Genomic DNA, 26,395 nt, shown 5'->3' with positions numbered 1-26,395 from the left:
CCGTCGGGAGAGCTTTGGGCTCAGCGCCTCCTCTCTTCTTTGCCTGTAACTTTTCGTCAGAGTGGCATTTGGGAAATGAAGCGTCTACCGCTTGGCGCTTTGGCTGGGCTGATTTACTTTGGAGAGAAGGGTGAGGAGGAAAAGTGACTTGGGAGGAAAATGTGTTGCCAGTCTCAGGGAACCAAAGGGGCATTGTTCACCTCTAGGGAAACTGCCCAGCCTCTCCCAGGAGTCAGGCGAGTTCTCAGTCCAGCAGCTCTCCCTGAGAAGATGCGCACACTCTTTGCTGTAGAGCTTTCCATGGGAGTTTCCATGGGATCCTGCAGCCCCTCTGCCAGGCAGGACCCAACACTGAGGCAGAAGTGAGAAGGGCCCCACCCCAGAGGTGGTTTGGAGCGAGGGTATCTGGCGCTGGGCAGCAGGGCACTGCCTGAACGCGAGGCTCCGCCAGCCTCTGAGCGGCTGCAGCCATGGGACAGTGTGCCTGCCCCGGACTGGGGTCTGAACAATGGCTTGTTACTCCCCTTTGACAGTAGTCCCGTGTTCCCGGTGTAGCACTGTGAGCGTCCCTGAGGACTGCCCTTGCAGTGGAAGCAGGAAACAGGGAGAGGGTGAATCTACTGATGAATCCACTTTCTGCTTTGCTACACAAAAGATAATCTAAAGCCTTTTATGTTGCCTTCTTTGTTTGGGAGACGGTAGAGATGCAGAATTTGCATAAATACTAAATGCACTGCACCAAGCAGAGGCACACAGGGTCTGGGAAAGAGATTATGGAGGCAGCCCCATCCCTCAGAGATCTTGCCAGCTCCTAATTTCCGAGATAGCACTGTGCCTCAAGGACTGATTCCACTGGGCTCTAGCAGAGGCAACAGAGTCCACAGTGTGCAGGCAGACCTTCCAATGGCACGTCACCCCAAGAAGGAGCACTTGCCTTGCTTGCTCATATCTGAGAGACCTGTTGCTAGGAGTTTTGTGCTTTCCCTAATTCAGTGTACATCCAGCATGGATGAAGCTATGCTGATAGAAAGTGCTTTATGCCAAGAGCATTTATTCCTTTATCCAAATTAAAATAGTATGTATTGGCACCAGCCCTTTTACCAGGTGCAGCACGGGCTGTTATCACAAGTTAGGGAACCCCTAACCAATATAGGTGGCACCTTTTCATAGTTAAACACAACTTCTGCCTGCAAGCAGACCCCATGAAAAAAAAGCTTTTGTGTAAGAGTGCCATCTGGTGCCACCTGCCAGGACAGTGTGTTTAAAGTGTGTGGTGGCCGTGAGCAGGGTGGCTCTGTCCTGCCTTATTTAAATGGCTTTTCTGCTTGGAGAGCTGCTTCTGGAAGCAACTTGCCCTTGTCTTCTCATTTAACTGTGTTGCAATGACTCAGGCATCGTTGAGCTCAGCTGACAGCAGAAAAGTGCTTTTTTAAAGGTTTTGGTTTTTGTTTTTTTTTTCTCCTGTGGATTTTTTCTCAACTGCCAGCACCACAAACTTCTGCTGGAGTGAGAGAGACAAACTGAAGCCTTCTCTTCCTGCAGATGATACATATAAGAGATTCTGCAGCCACTTCTCAACTACCAAATCTGTTGGTGATACAAGAGCCAGAACATAATACATCACCCTCTTTGTTCTCGCTCTGCATGACAATGGAGAGGATGGAAGAAATACACTTGGATTTTCTTACTAAATTCAGCAAATCTCCTGGGATCTTGCAATGTGTGGAGAAGTTCTTTTGACACAGAACTGTGCAAGGCAAAGCATCACCGTGCACAATAGTTCACAAAGTTGCCAGTGCCTTTGCTTCAAAGATGGGCAAACTTTTCCAGATATTGTTCAGCAGGCATTTTTCTTAAAACAGGCCAAGCATTTCGGCCAGAAAATGTCACTATGAAATTTTAGTGAGTATGATTTCCTCTTTTCAGAAAGGAAGCAGAAAGAAAAGATGGGTGAACCTTTCTGCAGAGTCTGTGCTCCTTTGGGGCAAGAATTGTGTGTGTCTAAACTACTCTTTTCTGCAGCCTTGGCAGTCCTAATGAGTCATCTTGGTCTTTAAAAAATGGCTCTGTGTATTGCTCATCTGAAGCTATGACAAAGAATTAATTAAGGCACGTCTGTAGATGCATCTTCAGAAAGGTCTATGTGCTTGCAACAGAAAAAAAATTTGAATGTGTGCAGGCTGCCTTTCAGAGACATCTGCCTAGGTTGTAGGAATAGGTTGACAGAAACCTCATGAAATTCAGCAAAAACAAATCCTGACTCCTGCCCCTGCTGGGATGGATGGATGGATGGATGGATGGATGGATGGATGGATGGATGGATGGATGGATGGATGGATGAATGGATGGACTCATCCATCAGGGGTCATGGAGCACTGGTGTGCCCCAGTAGCAAAGGCAGCTAGGAGCAGGAGTGACATGGTAGATAGACACGGGGAAGTGATTATCTCCTTTTTCTTGAGAATTGCAAAACTGTCTCAAATATAGTGTCCGGTTTTGGGTTGCCTGATAACAGAAAGACATGGATAAATCTGAGTGCATCAAGGGGGTTGTACCAAGGTAACTGGGAGATGGAGAGTTTCTCCTGTGAGGAGTGGCTGAAGGAGTTGGACTTCCTCAGCTGGAGAAGAGGCAGATCCAGGAGGACCTAGCAGAAGCCTAACTGCACAGCTGAGGAAGTTACTGAGAAGATGGAGCCAGATTCTCTCATATAGTGCATGGCAGGAGGATGAGTGGTCAAAAACTGGAATGGGTTTAAGTTACTGATTTAGCACTGTGAGGATTTTGTTTGTTTTTTTTTTAATCTTACAGAGAGTGATGTCTGCTTGCTAATTGGAGGGGAAATCTCCAAAGGACACAGAATGCCTCTCTTCACTTAGCTTCTGCAAACCAGACTTACATAGGATGGCTGCTAACAGCACTGACAGTCTCCTTTTGCTCAAGGCCACATATTGCTCTTGAACTTAGACAACTTTGCTCATCCTTTTCTCCCAAAAGGACCTGCCATATATAAAGCTAATCCTTCATGCAGTGCCTGTTTATTAATTTCACTCATTTGTGTCCTGCCCAGTTTCCAGCATTTCTGACCATTTCTGCAAGTAACTGTCTATTTGCTTACAGTATATTAAAACTGCACACAGAGAGCTCTTTCTTTCTTGTTCAGCTCTTATCAGTGCTGTGAAACTCTTCAAAAGACTTATCTCTTGAGTCAGATTCACCACTGTGCTTCACTGGGTTTGTGACATTGGTGTCAGAAGGAAGCCAGGAGTCATGTGTTTCTTCTTAACCCAGCACCCCAGTGGGTTTGTTTATTCCCTCTGCTTCTGTGTTTCATAGTGCAAAAAACACCTTCAAAGATGACTTTGGATATTTATGTAAACACAGCTTTATTTTGACTTTATGCTTTTCAAAGCATATACTTTACCTCCTTCAAGAGACATCAAGGCAAGAAAATAGCCTGCATGCTCTAGAAGCTGCAGAATGGCTGTTCAGGCTGTCTCAGGAGTGCCAACCCAGCTCCTCTGGAGAATGCACACTAATGTTCTCTTTCACTGTGTGATCCTATATGCCCAGGCAATGTGACAACTGGTGTTTTTTGGTGCCTACAAAGGGACAGAATGGGAGAACTGCCTGTCTTGGTGGACTTGCTCCTTGACTGCAAACTGGGTGTTGGGCTTACTGTGTGCTCCTTCCTTTAATATTGTCCTGGACTGCAGGAGGAAAAGAGTGGCAAGACTGTACATAGTGAGCAGGCTGACAATGATGGTGGTGCAACTCACAGGGGAAGCTTCCCCTGAAGATGAAGAGAGGCTATTCACCATGGATGACTGTGACTCTCACAGAAAGCCTGTACACACTTTTACTCCTCTTATGCCTACTACAGGGACATAAATAGCACTTAAGTGGTGCTTAGGTGTTGGGCTGATCTTTACTCTGAGCGAGTTTCATGCTCTGTGAACTCCCTCTCACCATCTCAGTGCACAGTAAGAATGGAGAGCTCAGGTACCCACCTCATATCCCTTGCAGTTGTAAGACAGAGAAATTCTGCTGTAATGGGAGGCTGGGTCTCCAGGACTGATAGTAATCTCTTGTGGGGACACATGCAGCAAGCATCTTGGCCCTCTGTTCCTGTGCCTGATAAAATTTGGTAAGTAACACATTTATGGTTAGTCTGCCAAGTACTGGATATGGAAAGGATATTTTCGTTAAATTTTTCTTGGAACTTGCCAGCCAGATTCCTGTAGGATCTGGAGCACAGATACAGCGACCTGATAGGGCCATCAGACCTGGCTTGATGGAAATGAATCCAAAGATAATAGTTCCCATATCTTTCTATTTCATAAGTCTCTTTGGATCCATCTCATGGTTTCTACACTTTGTGGCTCTGCTGCTCCTTACTATGTCATGGTGGGACTTACACTTGCAGAAGTGCTAGCAACAGGATGAAACCAGAGCTGAACATGGGCCCATGGATCTCTGAGTCTGAGTCTCTGAGCATTGTCACTGTAGAGTCACCACCAGGAAAAATGTTTGCCTTTTGGTGAAGAGGAGGGGAAGAGACTGGAACTTCATTTAGAAGACTCTAGGTCAGTACTTGTTCCAGAGACTGTAGATCATTTGTGTGTCCTATCTGCCAGAAATTGATAAACATTTGGGATACTCTTCCTAAATAAACACACTCATCTGTTGGACATCTGCCTGCATGTGCTGGGAACCCATTGTCCTAAATTATCTTCTCAGCCAAAGTGGGAGAACCCATTAACTGTGTTCTCAAAACTAGGAGAGAGGCTGCAACTTAGAGCAGGAGTGCAGGAAGGCCTATGCCCAGAACAGGATTAAACAGTGGAGACAGAGCCATCATCTTGGTGGGGAGAAGCAGGAAGGTCTTTGGTGAAGTGCTTGCAGAGTAAACAAAGGGAGGGTTTGGCAGGAGGTGGAAGTACATCTGTGCACACAGTCCACTCCCACCGAGGGAGGGTGTCATCAGCACCAGCTGGGAGATGCTGGAGTTGTGTACTGCTCAGTTCATGTCTGCCAGGTGATCCTCATCCCCCTATGGCATAAGGCAGCTGTTCAGTGCCACCACTACCCCTTTCAGAGAGGGACAAACATTAGGTCTCATTTGTATAGATCAGGATGTAAAAAACCTCTAAGACTGGCCCACTATACCTCCTCTTGGTACCAGTACAAGTGGACAAGCTTGTACAAGCCAGTGTGTGGTGGCTTCTGAATTTAATGAAATCTATTGTGTTCCTTGATGCAAAATGTCTTCTGCTGCTCAGGAGCTCATCTGGTACTGCACTGGTCCCATCCTGGGCTGCTCTGGTCTCATCCATGACTGGTGCTATGCTGGTCCCATTGGTGCTGTACTGTCCTTGCCAAAGCCTGGAATGGAGCTGTCTCTGGTAGAGCAGGGATGAGGAAAGAAGAGCATTTTCTGCAGCAACCCCTTAAAGGGAAATTTAGAACTAGAGATTTCATAGCCACAGTTATAGCTGCACTATTTAAAATATGGCCATGCTAACACCTCTGTGACTTACTGCTGTGTTTCCTCTGAGAAAAGTTATTCCTCTGCTTGCTCCCTTTTTTCCTCAGCATTTCTCTATAGGTTCTAAAGTAGTATTTAATTAGCATTTAGTAATTACTTATTTACCATTTAAAGAATTCTCAGTGTTAAAGGAAGCAAATGAAAATGCTTTAAACTCTCTGGAGTTGTCTTTGGGACAGCCACATAGCAGATCCTCTGCACATAACCACAGGCAGGATTGTTCTTGATACAGCAATTTGATTCTCAAGACTCACTTGTTCCAGTGCATTTCAAGGAAGGGATGAGTCAATCCATGAAAGCTTATGCATCCTTGTCCTGTTGTAGACAGTCCACTGTAAGAAACCAGAAGGTTCACAAAAGCTAACTGATGACTCTCCTTGCTGCAGAGTTACAGGAAAACAGGTAGGGCACTAGCAATGAAGCAAACCATTGGCCTATTTTGGCTCAGAGATTTCCCAGGGAAATTCCAGGTCTGTGCAGTAAGGTACAATGCAGTCACCTATACCTCACAGGCAATTATGTGGCCAGCATTGTTCTTCTTCAGGAGACATGTCTGCTGGAGGAGCCAAATGTGTTAGGTCCTCAATTCCAAGTCAATCTTAGTCCTGGGATTACTACATCCTACCAATCTCAGCTTTCTGCCAGGGACTGTATCTACACACCTGAACTGCTGGGACTTGTCTCCATATGGGAGATGAGAAGTGGGAACAAAGGTAGAACCATAGCCATCTTTCTTGGCTGACCCCCATGCTGGCACCATCTTTTTCCTGCTGCAGCAGGTGACTTCTCTGTGAACAAGCTCAGTATTGTTTGGTATCCTCTGACTGAAATAATTGATCCAGTTTACAGCCTGGCACTAGGACAGAGTGGGTGCTTGCATGGAGCTCTTCTCTTACTTTCTCCTGTATGTGGAGCTCAACTTGTGTTGTAAGTTGCTAAGTGTTTCCTTGGGTTGGAGTCTGCATGTTTTGCAATATTCCTCAGAGCAGAAATAGCTAAAAGGTTGTGAAGAGCCAAGGCATGGCCAGAGTAGCAAAGGACTGCAAGTAGCATGCTGAAAGGCAGGCTGTGTCTGCCAACCCAGTTGTTCCCCATGTCTGCCATGCAGTGTTTACAGCTAACTTATTTCCAGCTGCTCAAGAAAACAAATTTTACCTCTGCTTTCCTGTAGGGTTACATCATTCAAAGTTTTCCTTTCCTGTACTTTCCTGAACTGACCCAAACACTCCAGCCTTATCCTCTCACCTACCCCTTTCCAACTTCTTTATTCACTTTCTTTTCTCTTTCTTTGTCTCTTTCCTTTGACTCTTATTTTCTTAAACTTGTCCAGGGCTATCTGCCTTTGAAATCAAGTGGCACTGCTCTGGTCTGGTCTGTGTCCAAGTGATAGATGCTTGACATTTACCTTGATACATTGATTAGCCAGAACAAGGTCTCATGAAGGTTAGAAGTGCACATATTCACATACTCTTTCACTCCTTCCTTTCTTGTCGTATTTTATCTTCTCACTTTCTAAGACTGCAAAAATTCCCCATACAGCACTGTGCAAGGCTACTCTCCTTGAAACTGCTACATAATCTAAACCAGTACTGGAGTAATTACTACCATCTTTAGAGCTCAAAGGTGATGCCTTGTGTGAGGTCATTTATTACGATCACTGTCCAGGCTATTCCAGAGAAAATTCACCCTTGACTACCTCAGCGAAGTTGCTTTTGGCTTCTTTACACTGTGACTTTGTCTTGATTAGGAAAAATGTTCATTTAGGTCAGTCTGGCTGACCCGATTAGCAAAGCCTGCTCAAAATGCAGTTAGCATTTTTCCTAGAATAGATGCAAAACATAATGCTTTCAGCTGAACAATTTGTGCCAGGAGTTCCCCTGCAACAGGGATGTCAGGGCTCCCTTGGGAGGAACCTGGCAGCTAAGGCTGGAGGAGTACTACAACTTGGGCCTGATACTAGCTGTGTTATACAGGAGAGAACTGGATGCTACATTGAGTGTGAACATTCCTATTGGATTGTCAGCATTCCTTCTGCAGGTGAGCTTTCTTAGATGAATGCCCAAACAACATCCTCTATGCTGGCTCCTCACCACAGTGTCATGGGGTCACTGGCTCCTCTTCTCAATGGCATGGCACATCCAGGGGGAGCATTGCAGCTCAGGAATAACCCATCTCTGCTGTTCAAGGTGCTGTGCAGGTGCAGGTCTACCATGAGAACCTGCTCTGGCTCAGCAATATTTAAAGCCCTCTCACTGCTTGGAGGAGAGCTTTCCCCTCCACTAGAGGAAAGAGGTGAAGGGATCAATAAGAGGACCCAGTTTCAGAGCCTCAGGAGTTAATTGTTGCATGTCAGAACAGCTTGATGTTAAATAAGTCTGCTAAATTCATGACAGTTGAAGGAAGGAGCTGGGCAGGTGCTTTTGGCTAAGCTCACTGCTGTCCCAGGAGGAGGGACTGCTAGCCAGGCAGCTCAGGGAGGAGGAAACCAGTTCTGACATTTGTAAAGACTGTTGATGGAAGGTTTCTTTCAAAGACTTTTCAGTTTCTCAATCTGAGAGCTCTTTGCCCAGGGAGTGCTGGAAATGTGGCTCTTCTTTCCAAGCGAATGTGGCAGACTTCTCAGAGTTGATGAGGTGCTGTTGAGCCACAAATACTGAATTGCCAATTGAATGATGTTGGGTTTGTTTTTGTTGTGTTTCTCCTGTCTTGGAATGGGAGAACTGTATTTTAGTCCTGGATCTGCCAGTTTCTTAGTGTGTGATCCTCCGGGTGTCACTTGCAGTGATACAGCTTTTGCTCACTATAAAAAAAGTGGACATCCTTATTCTTACTGAAAAGGAACAGTGTCACCAATGGGTGAAGCAGATTAACAAAAGCTTAGACTGGAGTGGGGTTTTGCTAGTATCTGCCAGGAAAGGTCCATAGGAGCTATTACTTTGCTGGCCTGGTTAGACTCTTTTTCAATGACTTTGCAGCTACACGTGATATTTGCCACATTTTCAATTTGGCTGATCTATTCTCCAATGATATCCCAGCTATCCTTCACTCCTCTCCTGTTCCTTATCCCTGCGGACTGCACATATCTCTATCTGACCTCAGATACTTCAAACTAATCCAGAGTAATCTTTCCTGTGTCAGTATGAATGACTGCATTGGTCAGCATCAGGATTTAAACTAAAGTACTTTAGGCCCATGCTGTTACTGGCCTGACCACTCTGGGCCTTACTGAAAACTAAACAATTTGTGCTTTGCAAATCCAGTGAATGGACTGTACTCATACCTCATCCTCTGCTGTACAATCAGATCCTGGCTCAAGCACAAAACCTAACTTCTCCTTCAATTTGATGCAACTTTCTGAGAGCACCCTGTTACATTTTTTGCCCCAAACTGCTGCATGGTCAGTGCTGGGCTTAGTTCTCAGGCTCCCAAACTATTTCTCCACTGGTTTGTAAATGAGAAGGAGGTAACCAGAATGTCATGGATTTATCAGTCCCAAGTAGGACATTCAAGACCCATGTCAGTTCCTCCTGATGCTCAGCGCATGGTTTTGCACTTTCCCTTTCTTTGGAGGTGTCTTTTCTTCACAGTAACTCTGTCTGGCCTCTTGTAAAGTTAGGATCACTATCATCCATCAGGAGGAGTGATGCAGAGGTTTCTTTTCCGTTCTCTGATCCTTCTCCTGCTCTTCAGGTTTGTCAAATATAGTTGGCAGCAATCCAGCAGCTGGATTAGCAGTAATTAATGAGCAAATGGCCTGCAGCCCTTTTTCAGACCTGGCAAAGCACATACCTTTCACTTTTTTCTTACATAGTTTTGAGCTCTTTGTTATCATGCTGGGAGAGAGTAGAGTAGCAGCAGATGCTGCTCTGGTCAATACCAGGGAGTGAACAGAAGCTGCTGTGCTCCTTTCTTTGCTGCTAATTAGTACCAGTGTGGTAGGTAGAGGCTGCTAGCTAGGACAGCAAAATGGTTTTCTCCCTCCCCTTGTAGCTGCAGCCACAGCAAGCAGTCAGTGGCAGCTGTAAGCAGCTGGGGTGAGCTGCAGCAGAGCAGGAGCAATGCTGATTTCTTAATTTTCTGGCATGCTTCAGGCTCCAGGCAAACAGCCCTTGCAACCTCCTCCTTTGTGACCTGGACCTGAAGTCCCAGGTGAGGTGAAGGCACACATTACTTTGTCAAGCCCAGCAGCCACAGTGTGGTAAGGTCACTCAGCAGCTTTGATACCTACAAGTAAGTGCCACAGACCCATGTGCAGACCAGTTGCCTATCCACTGGTCTCAGATGCTTTTCTGATATTTGATGAAATTTAATTACACAGAGTTGTCAAAGGATTTATTTACTTATTCTTGGAAAGGAAAGAGTGAAGAAGGGATGGAGACTAGGGAAAGAAAGAGGGAAGAAAAACCAAAGATGAGAGAGGTAGCTATGCAGTTAGCATTCCTGAGCCATCTGGACCTGTTGGCATGGCCCCATTTGGAGGGGCTCACGTGTTCATCCACAGCATGATGTAATCTTCATTGTCCAGCATTTGATTTTTCTCCTTGTGCTGGATGGCCTCATATCTAGTGTATGTCTGGAGCGGGCATTTTGATTTCCTGTTGCTATTTGTGGATTTTCCTGGCTGATCCTCAAGAGCAGCTCAGCCGTTTGCATTCCTCAAGCAGAAGCAGCAATGCCACCCTGCCAGCGGGAGCGGAGGCCAGCTGCAGCCAGCCTGCCAGCCTGGGAGAGGCAGCTCTGCACGGGGAACCAGCTGTGGTTTGCACCATGCTGCAGCTGGAGAGAGAGTGAAACCTCTGCCTGGTGCTTGGACCACGGCGGCTGAGCTCCAGAGCCGGCTCAGCCTTCAACCAGCACAGAGAGGGCTGGCAGCACCAGTGTTCCCAGATGATCATGGACTTTCCTGCCCTGCTGGATCTTGCAGCAGGAGGAAGAAGAGTTTTACTTGATCCATGACCTTTGGTAGATTTGAGTAAAAAGCAACTGATGATCTCAGTATCTCTTCTTTACAAATACCAGCACCAGAGAATACCAGGGCTCTTCACTGCCCTGTGAAGCAAGTGGGCTTCCCAGCACATAGGAAGGAAGGCTGGAAAGGATCTGGTCTGACGTTACCAAGTACCCAAACTTGGTAGTGGAAGGCCTGTCATCCCCTTCCCTCCATCACTCAATGCCGTTTGCAGGAGGCAGTGCAGTCTAGTCAGAAGGGTTCACTCAGGTTCCCACCATGTTCTGTGGGAGACTGCCATGCCTCACCAAGACCAACCATCTTTTTTTTGTGTTCTTCCTAGCACATGAAATGAAGATTTGTATATCTGTCTCCATAAGAGCACGCTGTTTGAAGGTGTTTAGGTCACAGGAGCCACACAGGAACAAAACAGCCTTCTTCACTACATAAACTCAATGTGTAGAGGGGCAAACAGTCAAGCCATAGGTCCCCTCCTGCTTTTAAAATCGGAACCAATTCCCATCCTCCTGCATGGCTGGGAAAATCTGAGATGCTCTGAGGATGAAGATGGGATTTCTCTACCATGAACCACTGCTGCAAGCAAACCTCAAACCCAGCAGAATGAGGGGCTGCTTCAGATTACGCCATTCTCCATTTTGACTCAAGATGTGGGTAGCTGTGTGATGATACATTGGGCAACAGTTTGACCTGAGCATCTAGTACTCCCTCCTTAACAATGCCTCATCCTGCCCACATGCCTCCCTTAGCTTTGTTTCCTCCAGGGGCTTGGGAATGGGGAAATTGAGTGCAGTGAACCCCACGGAGCAAAATTATTTTCAGTGGAGAATCCTACTGCCTGGTTCAGAAGTCGTCCTGTTGCATGTGAAGGGAGAAGGGCTTTGTTTTCATAATAACCCAGGGACAGCCTGTCCACCAGGGATGGACTCCCTGGAACCACAGAGCTGAGCTTTTCCACCCAGCTCAGCTCTGTTGAGTGAGAGAGTAGCTCTGGAAAATCATTGCCTCTTTTTAAACCAATTGGCAAAACTCTTGCATCTCTCCTGGGAACAGGCCAGGGATTCTGAGTCACTGCTTGAGTGGGTTGTGGCCAAGGTAGTCGTACCCAAGATATTAAGTGAAAGAGATCCACCCAAGAGTGCCAGCAGAAAGAGAAATAGTCATGACCATAATTAATAATAATATAATGATGAAAAGATTCAGAAATGCACTGCCCACTCCAAAAATAAAGTTTGAGGACAACTCAAATGTTGTAAAGAAAAGAGAGGAAAGAGTTGAGAAAGGCCGCCAAAGCCTGCATGTCAGCTGCAATGCAAGGAGTCCCGTCCAGCTGGCCTGGGTTCAAAGAGCTCCTATTGTCCAACAGCATTTCCAAGACACCATTCAAAACTTTTAGAAAATAAACCCAAGATGCAGGGTGAGATTTATCACACAATAAAGGCAAGCCAGATGTGTGCACCCTTTCAGAGAGAGACAGGAGGAAGGCAAAGGAGTGAAGTGGGGGGTGTCAAGCAGAAGAGGCATGAGTGAAGAGGTTGGCATGAGAAGGCCTGATGCTGTGAGGATCCAGGCAGGAGCAGGGGACTGGATCTGTGCTGGGATACATATTGGGCACTTGTGAAAGGTTTCCTATATATTGAGAACACCATACTTGGGAATATTCACTTAGCATCAAGGTTAAGGGACAAAAAGTGAAGATCTCACTGATGTGTTTTTTCTTTTCTTGCACATAAAACCACAATGAATACTGAAAGGTTGCTTCTTATCCTGAGTTATATAGCTGCAAAATAAGGCCCTGTCTGAAAGAATGTCCAAACCACTGTAGATTTTGTCTTGATTTTCTAAGGCTTACACAGTCTTCATTATTGCTTTACAGCACTGGCTTGGTAGCTGGGTGGCAGGGCTGCAATTTCTTTTGCCAGAAGAATTACTCACTTCCACCTGTAACTTGATTATGTTAAAATCTGTTTAACTTAATCAAATAATAATAGAAGCAATTAATTACACAGAAAGATCATTTAATCTTTTAATATGCTGCTAACATGGATTTACATGACTACAACCTGCCATCACTAGATAACTCCTCAAGTTCTCCCTGCCTGCAGAACAACCTGGCTAGATGGCCATGCCGTACCACAATCCACAGATGAAAAGGTGGCTTTCATTTACTTTTTTCAGGAAAATCTATGGCAGTAAGGACTTGTTAATCCAAGAGCAAAAAGCCTGGGAAAACATTTTAGAGGCTTAAGCTAGAGAGTCCATCTTTGCAGTGACTCATTTGTTTGGTAACTGTATTTCTCTTCTACAACAGTTAGTTGTTTTTTGTGTTGGTTTTTTGGTGGGTTTTTTTTAAGGTCTGGATGTATCTGGAGCCTTTAAACAGAGCACAGTTGCAGATGATGAATTTGAAGCAGGAGGCACTCAGCTCTGTAAGGAACCACATTTGATTACCAGAGTGGCTCCTCTAAGCCCTAAAACCCATGAGCTATCCATCATCCTGCTTGTCCAGGGTGGTCCAGAAAATGGATTCCCAAATCCACCAGCTTCTGAAGAGATCACTCCAATGCTGGGGTGCAGATGTCTGCTTGATCTCAGACCCAGGAGCTTTCACAGCAGGAGTTCAGGGCCTAATAGGTTTCCTGGCTTCAAAGGAACATGGGATCTTTTCTTCTGAGAAGCTTCTGACATTACTTGAGTACATGATACCATGCATCTCCACATTTCAACTTCTTTTCACCAGCTACAGGGTCCTTGGATCTTGCTGTGGAAAAGTCTGGCTTGAAGAAGGGATAGCTGGAGAGCCAGGTATTGGGAAAGGGTTTTCATAGGCTTCCTTTTCTCCTTCAGCTGTGATTTTCATCCCATGGTTGAAGTGATTGCCTGATCTCTGACCAGTCAGACATCCATCCTTATCTTTGGAAATGCAGGGCTTTTATCCCTTGTTCACCAACATGATATCTTCATTCTGCCCCAGGATGGTGTTAATGCAGGCTGCCCCAGTAGTGACCAATGAATGGTCTGAATGTGACCAATGTGACCAATGTCACATTGTGACCAATATGACCAGTAGTGACCAATGAATGCTACTGCTCTTTTTGACCTAGGAAGGACTTCACCATTCTCCAAAGATTCTGTTTTTTGCAGCTCCACTGCTGAGGTGAAAATGGTACCCTCAGCATTGGAGCTGAAGTTTAATTTCCTATCTGCTGCTTAGGGCACAGATTTTCCACTGAGATATTGGCAGAAGGTCAGAAATCTGCATTCCTAGTTGAATTGCTTTGAAAACTGTCCTGGTGCAGGACCCTGTTCAGTCTGCTGCTTGCAAAACCCAACTCTTGCCCAGCCTGGCCACTGAAGAGAGTCCCAGCTCTTGCTCTCAAGATTTTATATGAAAATCCCTCACATCCTGGAGTCACAAACCAGCTGGCCCCAAACTTAGTTGCTCTGTTAAGTGCCCTTTACACAGGCCCAAGGAATGAAAGCCACCAGTAATGTTTGGTATTAGCTGCATGCCTCAGCTTTTGGACTTGAACAGAGTACAGCTCTTCCTCTTTTAAGGCCTGCTTTTCTTTATGGGTCTCCAGGGACCTGCCAGGGGACAAAATATGAATTATCTCTGATTTTGCTCTCTGAGTACTGAAGAGAAACAGTTTCAATGAGACAAATGAAGATGTTTGTAAAGATAATTCAGATCTTTCCTCCTTCTCTGGTTATCTCCCAGAGCAGATTTCCTCTCTCTCCCAGTGTGTCTTGTTGCTTTCTTGCAAGATGCATGGGGCTGACAAACTATGTAAGAGCAGAGATGTGCCAGCTCTGGAAGTTTCAACTCCTTACTGTCCTTACAGAAGCTTCCAAAAAAAGAGAGAAGAAATGGTGGAGTGGCATTTATTCCAATTTATTTTGGTTATTGAATAAACATTCCCATCCCACTGACTGGTGAACGGCTTGAGCAGTTGCACCTCTCTAATTTATTTTTAATTGTATTGAATGTTCATGCTTCATTCCATGTCTTTTGGTGATTGTGTGACATGATTTCACATCAGCATGGCAGTATACTTCACAGAGTCACACAGAATAAACCAGTATTTTCTTTCATTTGCCTGCCTGTTGTCACATCGTGCATCCCTCACTGTTAAGCAGAATTTTTCTCTGAATATCTGCCCAGGAAGACATGCCACATGCCACAATTAAACCCATGTAGGCTTTTACAGGGTAGGTTCACCTCTAGATTTGCAGGGCTGGGCTAGGGAAGCATCCCTCAGGTGTGCAGACTTGGCTATGGACACCCAGTTGTGTTCTGGCTGCTGTGCCTCTGAGGATTGAGGAAGGGTGGATGGGCTCTGCAAGGGAACACCTGGGTGGAGGTGAATCAGGTTAACATAGCAGATAGGCCTTCCCAAAAAGGATAGATTTTCACATGTAAGGACACAAAGTTCACATGAGCTCCCACCCCCAGATTTTACAGCATCTGAAAGCCCCATCATGCTGTGGAGTTAGGGTGTCACTGGGAGCCTGCTGCAAACACAGCTGGGGCTGCCATGTTCACACAAACAGGCAAAGCACCAATTCAGCCAAGACAGCTGAGATCTGGGGACAGAGATGACAATACAGCTTCTCTCTCTAAGGGCTACTGCTCGTGTGAAGTCTCTGCCTGAAGCCTGACCTTGGCTTGAGAAGGAGTGAAGAGGAAGAGACCCCTGCCAGCTTGCCCAGGGATACCTGCATTCCCATGGAGAACAGCTCCTACGCATCTCTGTTTGAACACAGCCCAGCTGCCACCACAATGGCTTAGAAATAAGGGCGGCTTTGTTTTGTAGCAAGCAGGTGTCTTCAGTTCTCCAAGCTCAAAAAAAAAATCCAGCAGGACAAGCTTTTTATTTACCTTTCACAAACTCCTAGAAATTTGCCCCAAATCTTCTGCCCAATGAGGGTTAAGAGCAGCTGATCCAAATGTTTCATCCTGAGAGAGCTGTGTCCAGTTCTGCGTATGGTTTAAGTCCCGCTCTAATTTTTTTTATCAGAATCAGCTGCAAGGCAGTTGTAAGCCAAAGGAAATTTGGGACATTCGCTGCATATGTAGCATACACACAGCAAAAGCATGCTGAAAAGCAGAGGCATTCCTTTTTATCCTCCAGGGTGCCTCTGCTGGGAGGAGAGGTGCTCCTATCTCTGCAGATTCAGCTAGTCTCATGCCATAGGCAAAGCATGTACTGTAGCTGCTTTCCACTCCAGGCCAGTGAAGCCTGTTTTGCCCAAGGGGAGGCTGCCATTTCCCCCCTCCTCCCTGGCACATGCAAGTCTGCTCTGAACCTGGCACCCACAGATGGTGGGACAGCATGCCAATGGCCACACTGCTGTGGCCACACTGCAATGCCACTTGTGTTGTGAATCACCTCAGCCTGGGTTCCGTGCCGTTCCACAGTCGTTCCCGTTGCAGGGCACCTCCAACACTGCCCGTGGTGCTGTGTGCCGGCTGTTAATCCCATTTGTGCTGGACACGCTAGTGCCAGGTGTGGAGACACCAATGTCCATGACTTTAGCAGCACTGAGTCCTCCGTTGGGGCCCCTGGGGAACCCAGTCACAGGCTAGCAACTTTCAACTTTCCACATACCTTCTACTCGCTTCTTTTTATTCTTTCAGGGGCAAAATCATTTAAATTAAAGACTTAATTTGCCCTCTCCCCTTGCGCCTGGAGCCTCTCAAGATTCTCCCCAATGAACTGCAGGCTTTTGAACTCTGAGATGGATATTACACGGCCGCAATCTCGGCCACGGAATTTCCATGCGGTCCGTGTTGTGCACATGGTTTTTAACATCACCCACACCGTCAGCTGATGACTGGGGGGTTGTAGGGCAGGAGGGGTGAAACCGCAAAGCGTTCCTGGCTGCCGGGGGGGTTTGGGCAGGCCGCGGGAGCCGTGTGTGCCGCAGGGGCTGCGGCGGCGTCCCCGGGCTGAGCGGGCCCGGCCCGCGCCGCTCCGTCCTAACCCTGCACTCCTCCCGCGCGCCGCGCCGCGCCGCTGGCAGCCGCCTCCCATTGGCCGCCTCCCGGCGGCGCCGGCCAATGGGCGGCCGCGGCTGCGGGCCGCTGGAAGCGCGCCGCGGCGACCGTTAAACCGCCGCCGTGCGCGCGGCCGGGCAGCCCGCGCGCGCCCGCCCTGAGGGGCTGCGGCTGCTCGGCCGCGGCTCGCCCGGCCCGGGCGCCGCGCCCGCCGCCGCCCTCCCCCGGCTGCGCCTTGGGCCGCCGACGGTCCCTCCTAGCTCCTGTGGCGCCTAGCGCTGGAAATTGTAAATCCAGGCCCTTGGCACGGAGGCGCGGTGGAAGGAGGTTTCCACAGCGAGTTGTGCCTGAGCCTTGCAGGGACAAGAGGAGGCTCAGGGGAGAGCTTATCGCTCTCGACAAGTACCTGAAAGAAGGTCGTAGCCTGACGGGGGTCGGCTTCTTCTCCCCGGCAACTAGAGACGGGGTGAGAGCATGTGGTCTTAAACTGCAAGTTTAGGCTGAACGTTAGCAGGAATTTATTCAGAAAAAGGGTGATTAGACATTGGAGTGGGCTGCCCAGAGACGTAGAGGAGTCATCATCCCTGGAGGTGTTTAAGGAAAGACTGGCTGTGGCATTTGGTGCCATAATCTGGTTGACATGGTGTTCAGTCATAGCTTAGACTCAATCTCAGAGGTCTTCTCCCACCTGTGATTTTGCGATTCTACAGATAGCAGTGAATTTTGGGCCTAGCTCCAGATCAGGTTCAGTCAAGCCCTGCCATCCTGTCTGGAGTGTTTGGTCCACCATGCATGCCAAGGTTGTGATGCTGAAAGTAGTCACAGGTAACTTGGGCATTGATGCAGTGCCTGGGAAAGACAGGGCTGCTGCTGCTCAGGGTGCTGTCCTGCTGCTGGAGGGGAGTGACAGGGTGTTCCCAGGCACTTTGGTGCTTTGGCACACAGAGAAGCAGCAACAGCAAGGGGTTGGTCAGTGACAAGCTGTTCAGGCACACCAGGAGCCTGGGCAGACCAGGCATGGGCCAGCAGGGACCTGTGATAAGTGAGGTACAAGAGCAGTATGGGTTCAGGAGGGAGGGTTGGCAGCCAAGGAGTGGCTGGATGATCACTTGTGCCCCTTGGGGTGCCACATGCACTGACTGGCTGTGTGGAGAAATGTACACAGTGTTTGTCCATCCTGCCTGAATCTTATTAACACTGTTGAGAACTTCACTTTCATAAGGTCTAAAAATTCTCTGCATTTTAAAGAGAGCAGAAGGACTGTCTGGAGTGTATGGGCTCTTCTTTCCTGGAATGTAAAGAAAACCTCGTCTGTGCAGCTGGAGTGCAGGGGGCTTCATTCCTTAGTGAAAGCAGAGAAGGGAAATGCAGATGTCACAGCTGGGACAGGAGATTTATCTTGGCAAGCAAAGAGGAAAAAATTTTCAAAAAGAAAAGAGAAAACTCAGAAGAATCCCCTCCCCATCTTCACTGCTTGCCAGCACGAGCAGAACCTCCAACCTGCAAAGGCCTTTCGTCTCCTGGGCCTGGGCTGCCGCCCAGCTGGATTTAGCCCCTCGCTGCCTTCTCTTTGGAGCGAGACCATTGTGGGACGAGAGAGGCTGTGAGAACCAGGCTGATCCTGAAGGAAGACTGTGTCCAAACAACTCAGCTGGAGGTGGGAAGGGGAAAGTCACAGTCAAAGAAAGGAGGCATGAAAGGGAAAAGGAGGCACAGATGCAGCCAGGATGAGTACAGAGAAGTGGATCCAGGGGGAGGAAGTCATCACCTCCTCAGCCATGCATGGTGCCACTGGGCCACAAGAATGCTACCTTAAGGCATGTGCAACCAGGCAGGGGAGAAAGCTTAATGCCTCAGTCTCTGCTTGGGGCCTCCAGAATTCTAACACCAGCTCTGGGTGGGGGTATGTGTAGAGCTTGCATTTGGATATCTAGATGCCTTAGCTCCCAAGATAACTGTTGTACAGCAGGAAAGGGTGTTTGAATGAGAAGTGCACGCACGCACATACAGTGTGCTATTTAGACAACCCTAAGCATGAGGTCAGGATGAAAACATGTGGTGGAAATATGTTTGGAAGAGTCAGTGCCTATGTCGATCACCAGGAGTGGGAGGGAAAAGAAGCCAGGAGCTGACAGATTCTCACTCTCTCTGCATGGCTGAGGTGGCCTCAGCCTGAGCAGATTCTACTGTGGCACCAGAACAGGTTTAGGCTCTCTGTAGGGCCTAGAAATGCAACGGTTGTTGCCTCCCCATGCCTGTACACACTGGCTCATCCTCTTTGGGTGCTGACTCCCTGTCCTCCTAGAGTTTGAGGGGGTCGGGCAGCCAGAAATCAGGCTTGGATCAGGAAATCCAGCACATCCTCGCCATTGCGTTTCTGTCCCTTGGCTGCCCCCTCCCTGACCGCTCACTGGTAATACAGCTTTGGGAACACATCTCGTGCTATTTCTTGGCTTTGGAGCATAGTTAGAAGAAGAAGGAAGGAGGGTGTGAAAGGGAGGGGAAGATAACAAGGGCGAATAATGCAAAATGAGGCTGTGCTCTGAGCTTTGTATCCCATCTGGAAACTGTTCTCCCTCAGAACACTGCACACCCACTCCCTCTAGGCCAGGATGCTAAGGGTCAAGTTTCCCAGTTGACTGGTCCCCTTTGCTAAAGCCAGACCCATCTGCATGAAAGCTACTTGAAATATCTTAAAGGAGAATCTCAACAGAGTTTCTGAGTCCTTCATTGTTACAATTAGAAACTCTTGGCCAAACCTCTGAGGTGCAGAAACTGGCTGATCTCAGCCTGGTTGGAAGACATATTCAAGGACTTTTGGTCTTGAAGAAGCTGTGAGAGGATGAGGCTACTGTGCTTGTCTATCTCTGTCCATCCTACCTTCATTCACACCCAAGTTCCATGGACTCTTGGACCTTCCCTGGTCTGCTGAGACTTTCATTGTCATTGTGTTGGCAAAAGTCTCCCCAAAGCCCAGCCTAGTCATGTCATTTCGTGGCTGCACATCAAGACCTTTAGCTGTACTGGCCCCAGCCCTGGGTGGGAACAGAGGATTAGTGACCACCCAGCACCTTCCATTCCAGCAAGGGTAAAGCTACTGTCCATTTGGTCAGGTGATAAACCTGCTTTTCTTCATTGCTTTGAAATTTGGAGCACTGACAGTGCCATGTGCTGCTATGATGTACACAGCTCTGAGTCACCATATCCTAGTTCTCTGAAGCCTCTCTCACACATGCAAAGGAAGAGTATGGCTGAAGCTTTCTCTGAGTTTTGCCAGATAAGTACAGCTCCCAAAATCAGGCGGGGTAGGACAAAATTTGCATATTCTGGGTTAACAGGCTGAATCTAAACTAATTAGTAGTGGTTGTGATGGCATCTAGCCAAAATAAACTCTGGGTGGCTCCTCACTCTGTCCATCACAGTTGGATCTTGACAAGAGAACACTCTTTCTTCTCACCATGTTGTTGTCTGCACAGCTGTCTTATACAAATTAGAAGTCTAAAATTAACAATTCAGGAGAAGACAGTCAACCCAAGAGCCCTAGTAGTCTTCCTGGGATGTGGTGACAGCATTCTCTTGGTTCCATAATTTCCATTGTGGGAACTAGCCAGCTACAAAGCCATGCTATTATTTTTGTTTGCTTTACTCTTCTTCTGTTTTCCTCTGTCTGTTGCCACCTTCTTTGAGTAAAACAACAATCTCCAGCTTTGTGTCAGCTCTAGGTGCTCTCCCTCTTTGAGGATTTTGGATCCTTGGTGCCCTCTTTGATAATAATCATAGTTATGGCCAATCTCATGGGCTAGTTCCCTTGTCTCCACCGTCTGTGTTTGGAGATGTTGAACTGGTATATGTGTGAGTGGTGAGAGCTGAAACAGGCTGCTTTGATGAGAAGACTTTGCCAGTATTTAGTTGCCCTGGAGGATAAGACCCAGAAGCCCAGAGAGGCTTCCGAACATTTCTGTGTTCCCAGGCAGGGGTGCAAGTTTCATTTTCTACTCATCACCCATATTTTTCCTTACTGTGCAGTAGGCCTCTCTGTCTTGGGAGACAATGATCTCCTGGGCACTGAACTCCTGCACCTCTGGGAGGACAGTGCTGCCTTCATCCTCATTTTCAAACAGCAAGGTCTTCCAGCAGCAAGTCTGCTGTGTGGTGTCTAAAACAATCAGAGACCTGAAAATACTCCTGCCAATGTTGGTGCCTGTGTTAAGGCTCTGATACTCAGTCCCTTGCACTCATTACTCATCTCTCACCCCTCAGCATCTGCTGGGGTGATTTATTTTAGTTTCCGAATAAAGCCAGAGGCATCTCCGCTTCTTCCCTCTAGGTAGGTTTGTCCAACAATGGAGAGATTGTTTACTGACCAAGGGATCATTGTTCTAAATGTGGGTGGGATGCCACTAAAAGATAATCTGTGTAACTACTGCATGAATGCATTTTCTTGACTCTCTTCAATCCCACCTCTGCCTTTGTTAATGCGCATAAATGTAATGTAAAGTTGTGAAAGAAACTGGGAGCACGTGTCAGTATCACAGACAGCTCTCCCCACAGCTGTCTGTCCAGCTCTGCTTCTCTCCCGTGGCTAACAGTGGTTCTAGTTTTGATGGCCACAACACTAAATATGTTTTGAGCCCAGCTCTAGTGTGTAGCAGCCAACACTCTTAATCCCTTCACTTTTCTGTGGTTCTTGCCCTTACCATAAGGCTATCGTGTTCACATCCTGTGTTTGCTTGTGTTGTTTAGAGAACACAAGACAAAGAACAGCTGTTACATGAGCAGGCACTCTCTGGGGTTAATGCTCAGGATTCAAAACTCTTTATCCTTCTATGCCGTAGGATAGGACAAAACCTGGTTTTCCAGTGCTTTTTAGATAACTATCTAACCCAGTTCCATCTGCTGACTCAGCTCCCTCTGAAGTTACACTCCCCACAGATGGTAGGTGTTTTCAGTTACTTGATTTGAGCGCAAAAATGCTCCTAAGCAACTTGGAAATGTCTGGGTAGATTTTACCAAACTACTGTGCCAGCTCTGCTTTTGCTGTGGGAACAAGTGGAGAAAATTTTAGCCCAGACATCACAGGGAGGGCCTCAACACTAGGATTTAGTATGAGTGTGCCTTCTCTACCCTACACATGCAGTGTCTGGTCTCCAGGGAAGCCTTGGAAGGTTATGTGTTGGGCTGTCACTCCAGCCAGTCAGAGGACAAGTGGGAAGGAAGTGAATGGAGAGAAATCTTGTGTCAGGCAGAATGCAGGTGGCAGGGAGTCCACCCCCACTTCCAGCATGCTCTGTAAGCACTGTGGTTTTAAATTGAGCAGCTGAAGGATGATGGAGGGTGAAAGGCACTGACATGTTGGAGATTGCTGCTGCTTACCATCTCCCTCTCCCACTTGGTGGGAAATGTGGGTTTATTCATCTAGAGCCTGCTTTGCTCCCCAGCCTCACACCAAAGCTCTGACAGCCAGTGGAATGTTGACAGAGTAGTACTGTGCTCAGGTAAAACAAATATACCTTCCAGTAGGAGCAGGAACCTACAGGCTCTGGCATCCGGGGTCCTCTGGCCACCTCCTCCCTCAGTCCTGGCACTGGGGAAAGAAGACTGCACACACCCCATGCTTCTCTAGAAGCCAGGCTCTCTCCTGGGCTGAGCTCTCACACTGGAATTCATTGGCATTCATGTCTCTACTCTAGGATCTACGTGGTCTCTCCCACTCTCATTCATACCCTGTTGCTTTTGGTATTTCAGTATACTGCTTTCAATGCCTTTCTGCCCACCAAGATGCTATTCCAGGCAGGGGGTGGGGGGGACAGACCTAGTCTGACTCTGCTGAGCTCTCTCCAGTTCATTTAAGTTACACAGTTCTGTCTGTGTAATATAGTCACTTGAATCTATCTGTCTTTTCTTTCCTCTCCCTGAGCCAGAAGCCTCAATCTGCCAACAAATGGGATAATTTTTCAGCTGGTGTTTGGCAGCCATCATTTTTCTCCCTGCCCAACCAATGCTTTGTTGTAGCAAATGGAAAAGTTAGTGATTTGACTTCTGAATAGGAGGATATGCCTCAAAGGAAGCAGGTTCCTTGTAGCATCAGGAGCTCAGCTCTGCAGCAGCACTGGCCAGATTTACTGACTGTTACTGGAATGATTAGTGGAATGATTGTTTGTTGTTAACAGCCCATCTGTAGTGTTTAAACTTCATCGAGGAGCTGAATTTCACAGGCATTATCTGGCTGAAGTACAGCCTCATATGGTCCACAGAGGGGCTGTTAAATCCCAAAGGAAATTAAATACAACAGGGGGCCTTCCTGTTATGTTGATCCAACTGATCTTTTTTCTCTGATAGAAATCAGCAGCTGGGTTGATGTTCTCTGGGGCATCAATGTGCCTATTGCTGCTGGCAGAGAACATGAAAAAGTGTCTATCACTAAGGACAGGTGCTGAAAACCATAACTTTCTGCCACACTTATATTTTATCATCACAAGAATCTCTTTCCTTGTTCTCTATACATTTTGTTGTCACAGTGAAATGATGTTTGGAAGACATAGATAGATACTCACAAAGGAAAGGGGAGATAAGATAATGTAGAAAAGTTTCATGCATGTTTGTGGCATAGATAAACATGCAGTGATGTACAGCACCACATCCCTTTCTATCTTAAATCAAGGTGTTCTTGTCAGACGGATGCAGGCAAAGAATAGGAACAGTTTTTTGCCATGAAAAAGGGGCTGATGATGAGGTTTGACTCTCAGTGCAGAGAAAGGCTCTCAGATCCCTCTTGGAGTTGACACTAATGCCCTTTCTCCCCTTGTCTTTCCTCAGCATTTCTCAGAGAACCTGGATCACCTCTCTGACAACATGGAGGATTTCTCCAATGACCTCTTCAGCAGTTTCTTCGATGACCCAGTGCTGGCTGAGAAGAACCCTCTGCTGGACATGGACCTGGATCCACCCACTCCAGGGATCCAGGCAGAGCACAGCTATTCCCTCAGTGGAGACTCTGCTCCCCAGAGCCCCCTTGTGCCTGTCAAGACTGAAGATAATGCTAATGGTGAGCATGAGCTGTGCACACTGCACAACTTTGGGCACATCTGTTAGCAGTGGCTCTGGCTGGCTGTAATGGGACAAACTGGCTGTTCCTTGGACTTGCACATGGCTAATCCAGGGAAGAATTTGATTTGCTGTTGTCAAATACAGCCCACATTTTTCCCTTCCATTTGTGCTCTGATAGTCGCATTACTCCTTTGCTGGGCTTACTGTTATTTACGAGGATGGTAATTGGCTGTGGCTTAGTGTGCTGCCAGCTTCTGGCAAGCAATGAGCAATGTCTTTTTAGGACCCTGCAAACTTGGGTGTGGATGCCCTAGATCTAGCTCTGTTTTGGCATCAGGCAGCGGGGTTTTGGCTTGCACATAGGAAGCATGAGTCTCTGGCTGCAACCAGTGCTGGTACATGTGGAAAGTTAAGTGGCTTCTTTACCAGCAGATCTTTTAGCAGGAGACAGAGAGGAATAGTCATTTTAAAACTTATTTTTAAAACAATTCATTTCAGGATAATTTATGATGGCTGGGTATTTTTAGAGCTGTCCTTGCAGAGAGTCCTGTAATTTGTGGGATTGTGTGGGTGTCCCAACAGCTGATGGACACCAGGCTGCCTGAAAAAGCAGTGGCACGGGCTCAGTATACACAGAAGACAGTTATTCCTTTGAGCAACAGTGAGACCTGGGACAGAGGCTTCCCTCTCATGACTAGGAGTGATCCCAGCTTTCTGCTATAAACACCAAGGCAGAAGGAGAGAAGACTGACCTCTGCTACCTCTTTGGTCCTTGAAAACACACAACCATCTGCCACATTCCTTAGGGGCATCTCAGAGAGATGCTGGGAGAGAGGTTTATGGCAGGCCAAACAGCTCTTTGTGAACAAATAAACACAACTTTGTTTTGCCCTTGAAAATGAATAGGAGGAGCTAAGACTTGAGAATGAGAGAAGCCAAAAGAATGCATTTGTAGAAAGCAATGAAATGAAAACTGCCTGCATGAAGCTTTCTCAAGGACTCCTCTCTGAGACACTTAGCACCACTTCTCCTTCTCTCCACTGTGTCTGCACATGCCCTTTCTTCAGCTGTCATATCTCAACGGCAAGACCATGACTCTCTTGAACAGAACGTGACACTGATCCTCGGGCAGAGGCCAGGATGTAGAGTGCATAACCCAGGAGACTTTGAGATGGGCCTGGCACTTGCTCTCTGAGAGTGCACATCATTTTATAAGGGAATAATGCCTAGCATTACAATGGCAGGTATAGGAGTATCCATGCACTCAGTCCTGCAGCTAGATAATTCAGCTCATCTTTCCAGGGCTTTTTGGCTCATAATTGCATATGAGTCATATTCTAGTGAAACCCTGAGTCAGGTCCAGTATTTGCAACACTGTGCAGTCCTTTTGGCACAGCTCCATCCAGTCTCAGTCCTTTTAAACATTCAGTTCCAATTAATTACCCAGAAATGGTTTCTCTTTAACATTAAGCAAGCTTTGCTCAGTCTGCAGAGCTCCTCAGGAATGCCGGTGCTCTGTCTAGGCTTGGAGCTGGCTGAGGCTTGCTTTTTATCAGCTTTCTCCCAGCTTTTCTTCAGACCTCCAAAACTCTTCCAAATCCTGCCCTTTCCCACATGGTTCCTACTAACACAGGTCAGCTAGGGCAAGCCACTGGGTGCATTGTGACCCTGCTTATCAGTGGAGTCTGCTTTCCAGATGGCTTGTGCATATGGACTGGCTGCTTCATTTCTCAGTACCAGCCCTGAGTTTTGTAGGGTGTGATTTGATGCCAGGAGCAGGGGGAGCCAGGGTTGTGCAGAACAGCAGGCACTGGACCAGCCTCATGTTAGTGCCTGCCTTCCTTTACAGGTTCTGATTCTCACTGCTCTTTGCCTAACCTCCTGAGCCCTGGGCAGCTACAGGTATCTCTCAGCTGTATTTCTTCCCAATAGGTACAGAGTATCTAGAGCAGAGGATGCGTGTATTGACATGGCTCACCCACCGACACGGTGAAATCTGCAGTGATACAGTGTTACCTCTGAAACATCCTTTCAGGCAGTAGAACATAGACGTGTCCACACAACATGCCTACTCCTCAGTCCCTCATTGACCCTATGATGGCTTATTTGTCTCTGATTCTGTAACCCAATCACTCCCCAGATGAATCTCCGAGGGTGGGAAAGAGAGCAGGGTCAGAATGTAGACAGGAAATGGGAGGACGGAATACTTATTTGGGTGTCTGCTCCTTGGCCTGTCTGGACTGACAGCGCTGGGGGCTGCTTCTCACTGACTCAAGTCTGACTGGGGAGAGCCCTTGGTGGTCTGCTCTCCCTTGTCTGGAAACTTGCTTCAGCAACAGCCCTCACAGACAGAGGATACCCCACACATCTGAGAAAAAGAGAAATGCAAGTCTTTGGAACAGAAAGGGTGAGGAGTAAAAGGCTTCAAATGATAGTAAGGAACTTCAGAGCAGTCAGTAGGCAAAATGTTCCCATGGCAGATGTAGGAAAACCATGGAAGAGTTTAAATGGGGGAAGCTGTGAACTCTTCAGCACTTTTCAAAGGGTTCTAGTGAATCGTCTATTAGGCCTGACACAGATTTTGTTGAACTTGCCTGGAGCAGTGGGATAGACTGAAAGATCTCTAAAGGTCCCTCATTTCTGTGAAAGGCAGAAGTCATTCCAAATTTTCTGGACGCAAACACTTGTGGCTTTGGGACATCTTGCCTCCTTCCATCAGAAGGGATTTGTCTGCATACCAGGGTAACTAGGACTTCATTACCAGCTGTGGGTTTGGTGTCCTTAGCAGGACAGAGAAAGCACAATCCATTCTGTGCTCAGTAGGCTCTGCATT

At 47.3% G+C, this 26,395-nt stretch overlaps 1 protein-coding gene across 12 annotated transcripts in view; it reads left to right on the top strand.

Annotated features, from left to right (window-relative positions):
* Nucleotides 1-26,395, top strand: part of CREB3L1 (cAMP responsive element binding protein 3 like 1) — a 62,526-nt gene that overhangs the window by 18,372 nt on the left and 17,759 nt on the right. For 5 of the 12 annotated variants that reach the window (XM_079309463.1, XM_079309462.1, XM_079309458.1 and 2 more), the window contains one exon: nucleotides 23,332-23,560. In XM_079309463.1, coding sequence (XP_079165589.1) covers nucleotides 23,332-23,560 — 229 coding nt within the window. The other 7 variants (XM_079309455.1, XM_079309461.1, XM_079309465.1 and 4 more) reach the window with 7 other exon arrangements.

Source organism: Erithacus rubecula, assembly GCF_903797595.1.
Source record: "Erithacus rubecula genome assembly, chromosome: 6".
Lineage (NCBI taxonomy): Eukaryota > Metazoa > Chordata > Aves > Passeriformes > Muscicapidae > Erithacus > Erithacus rubecula.
Note: the sequence above shows the minus strand (reverse complement) of the source record. Positions and strands in the feature narration are given on the sequence as shown.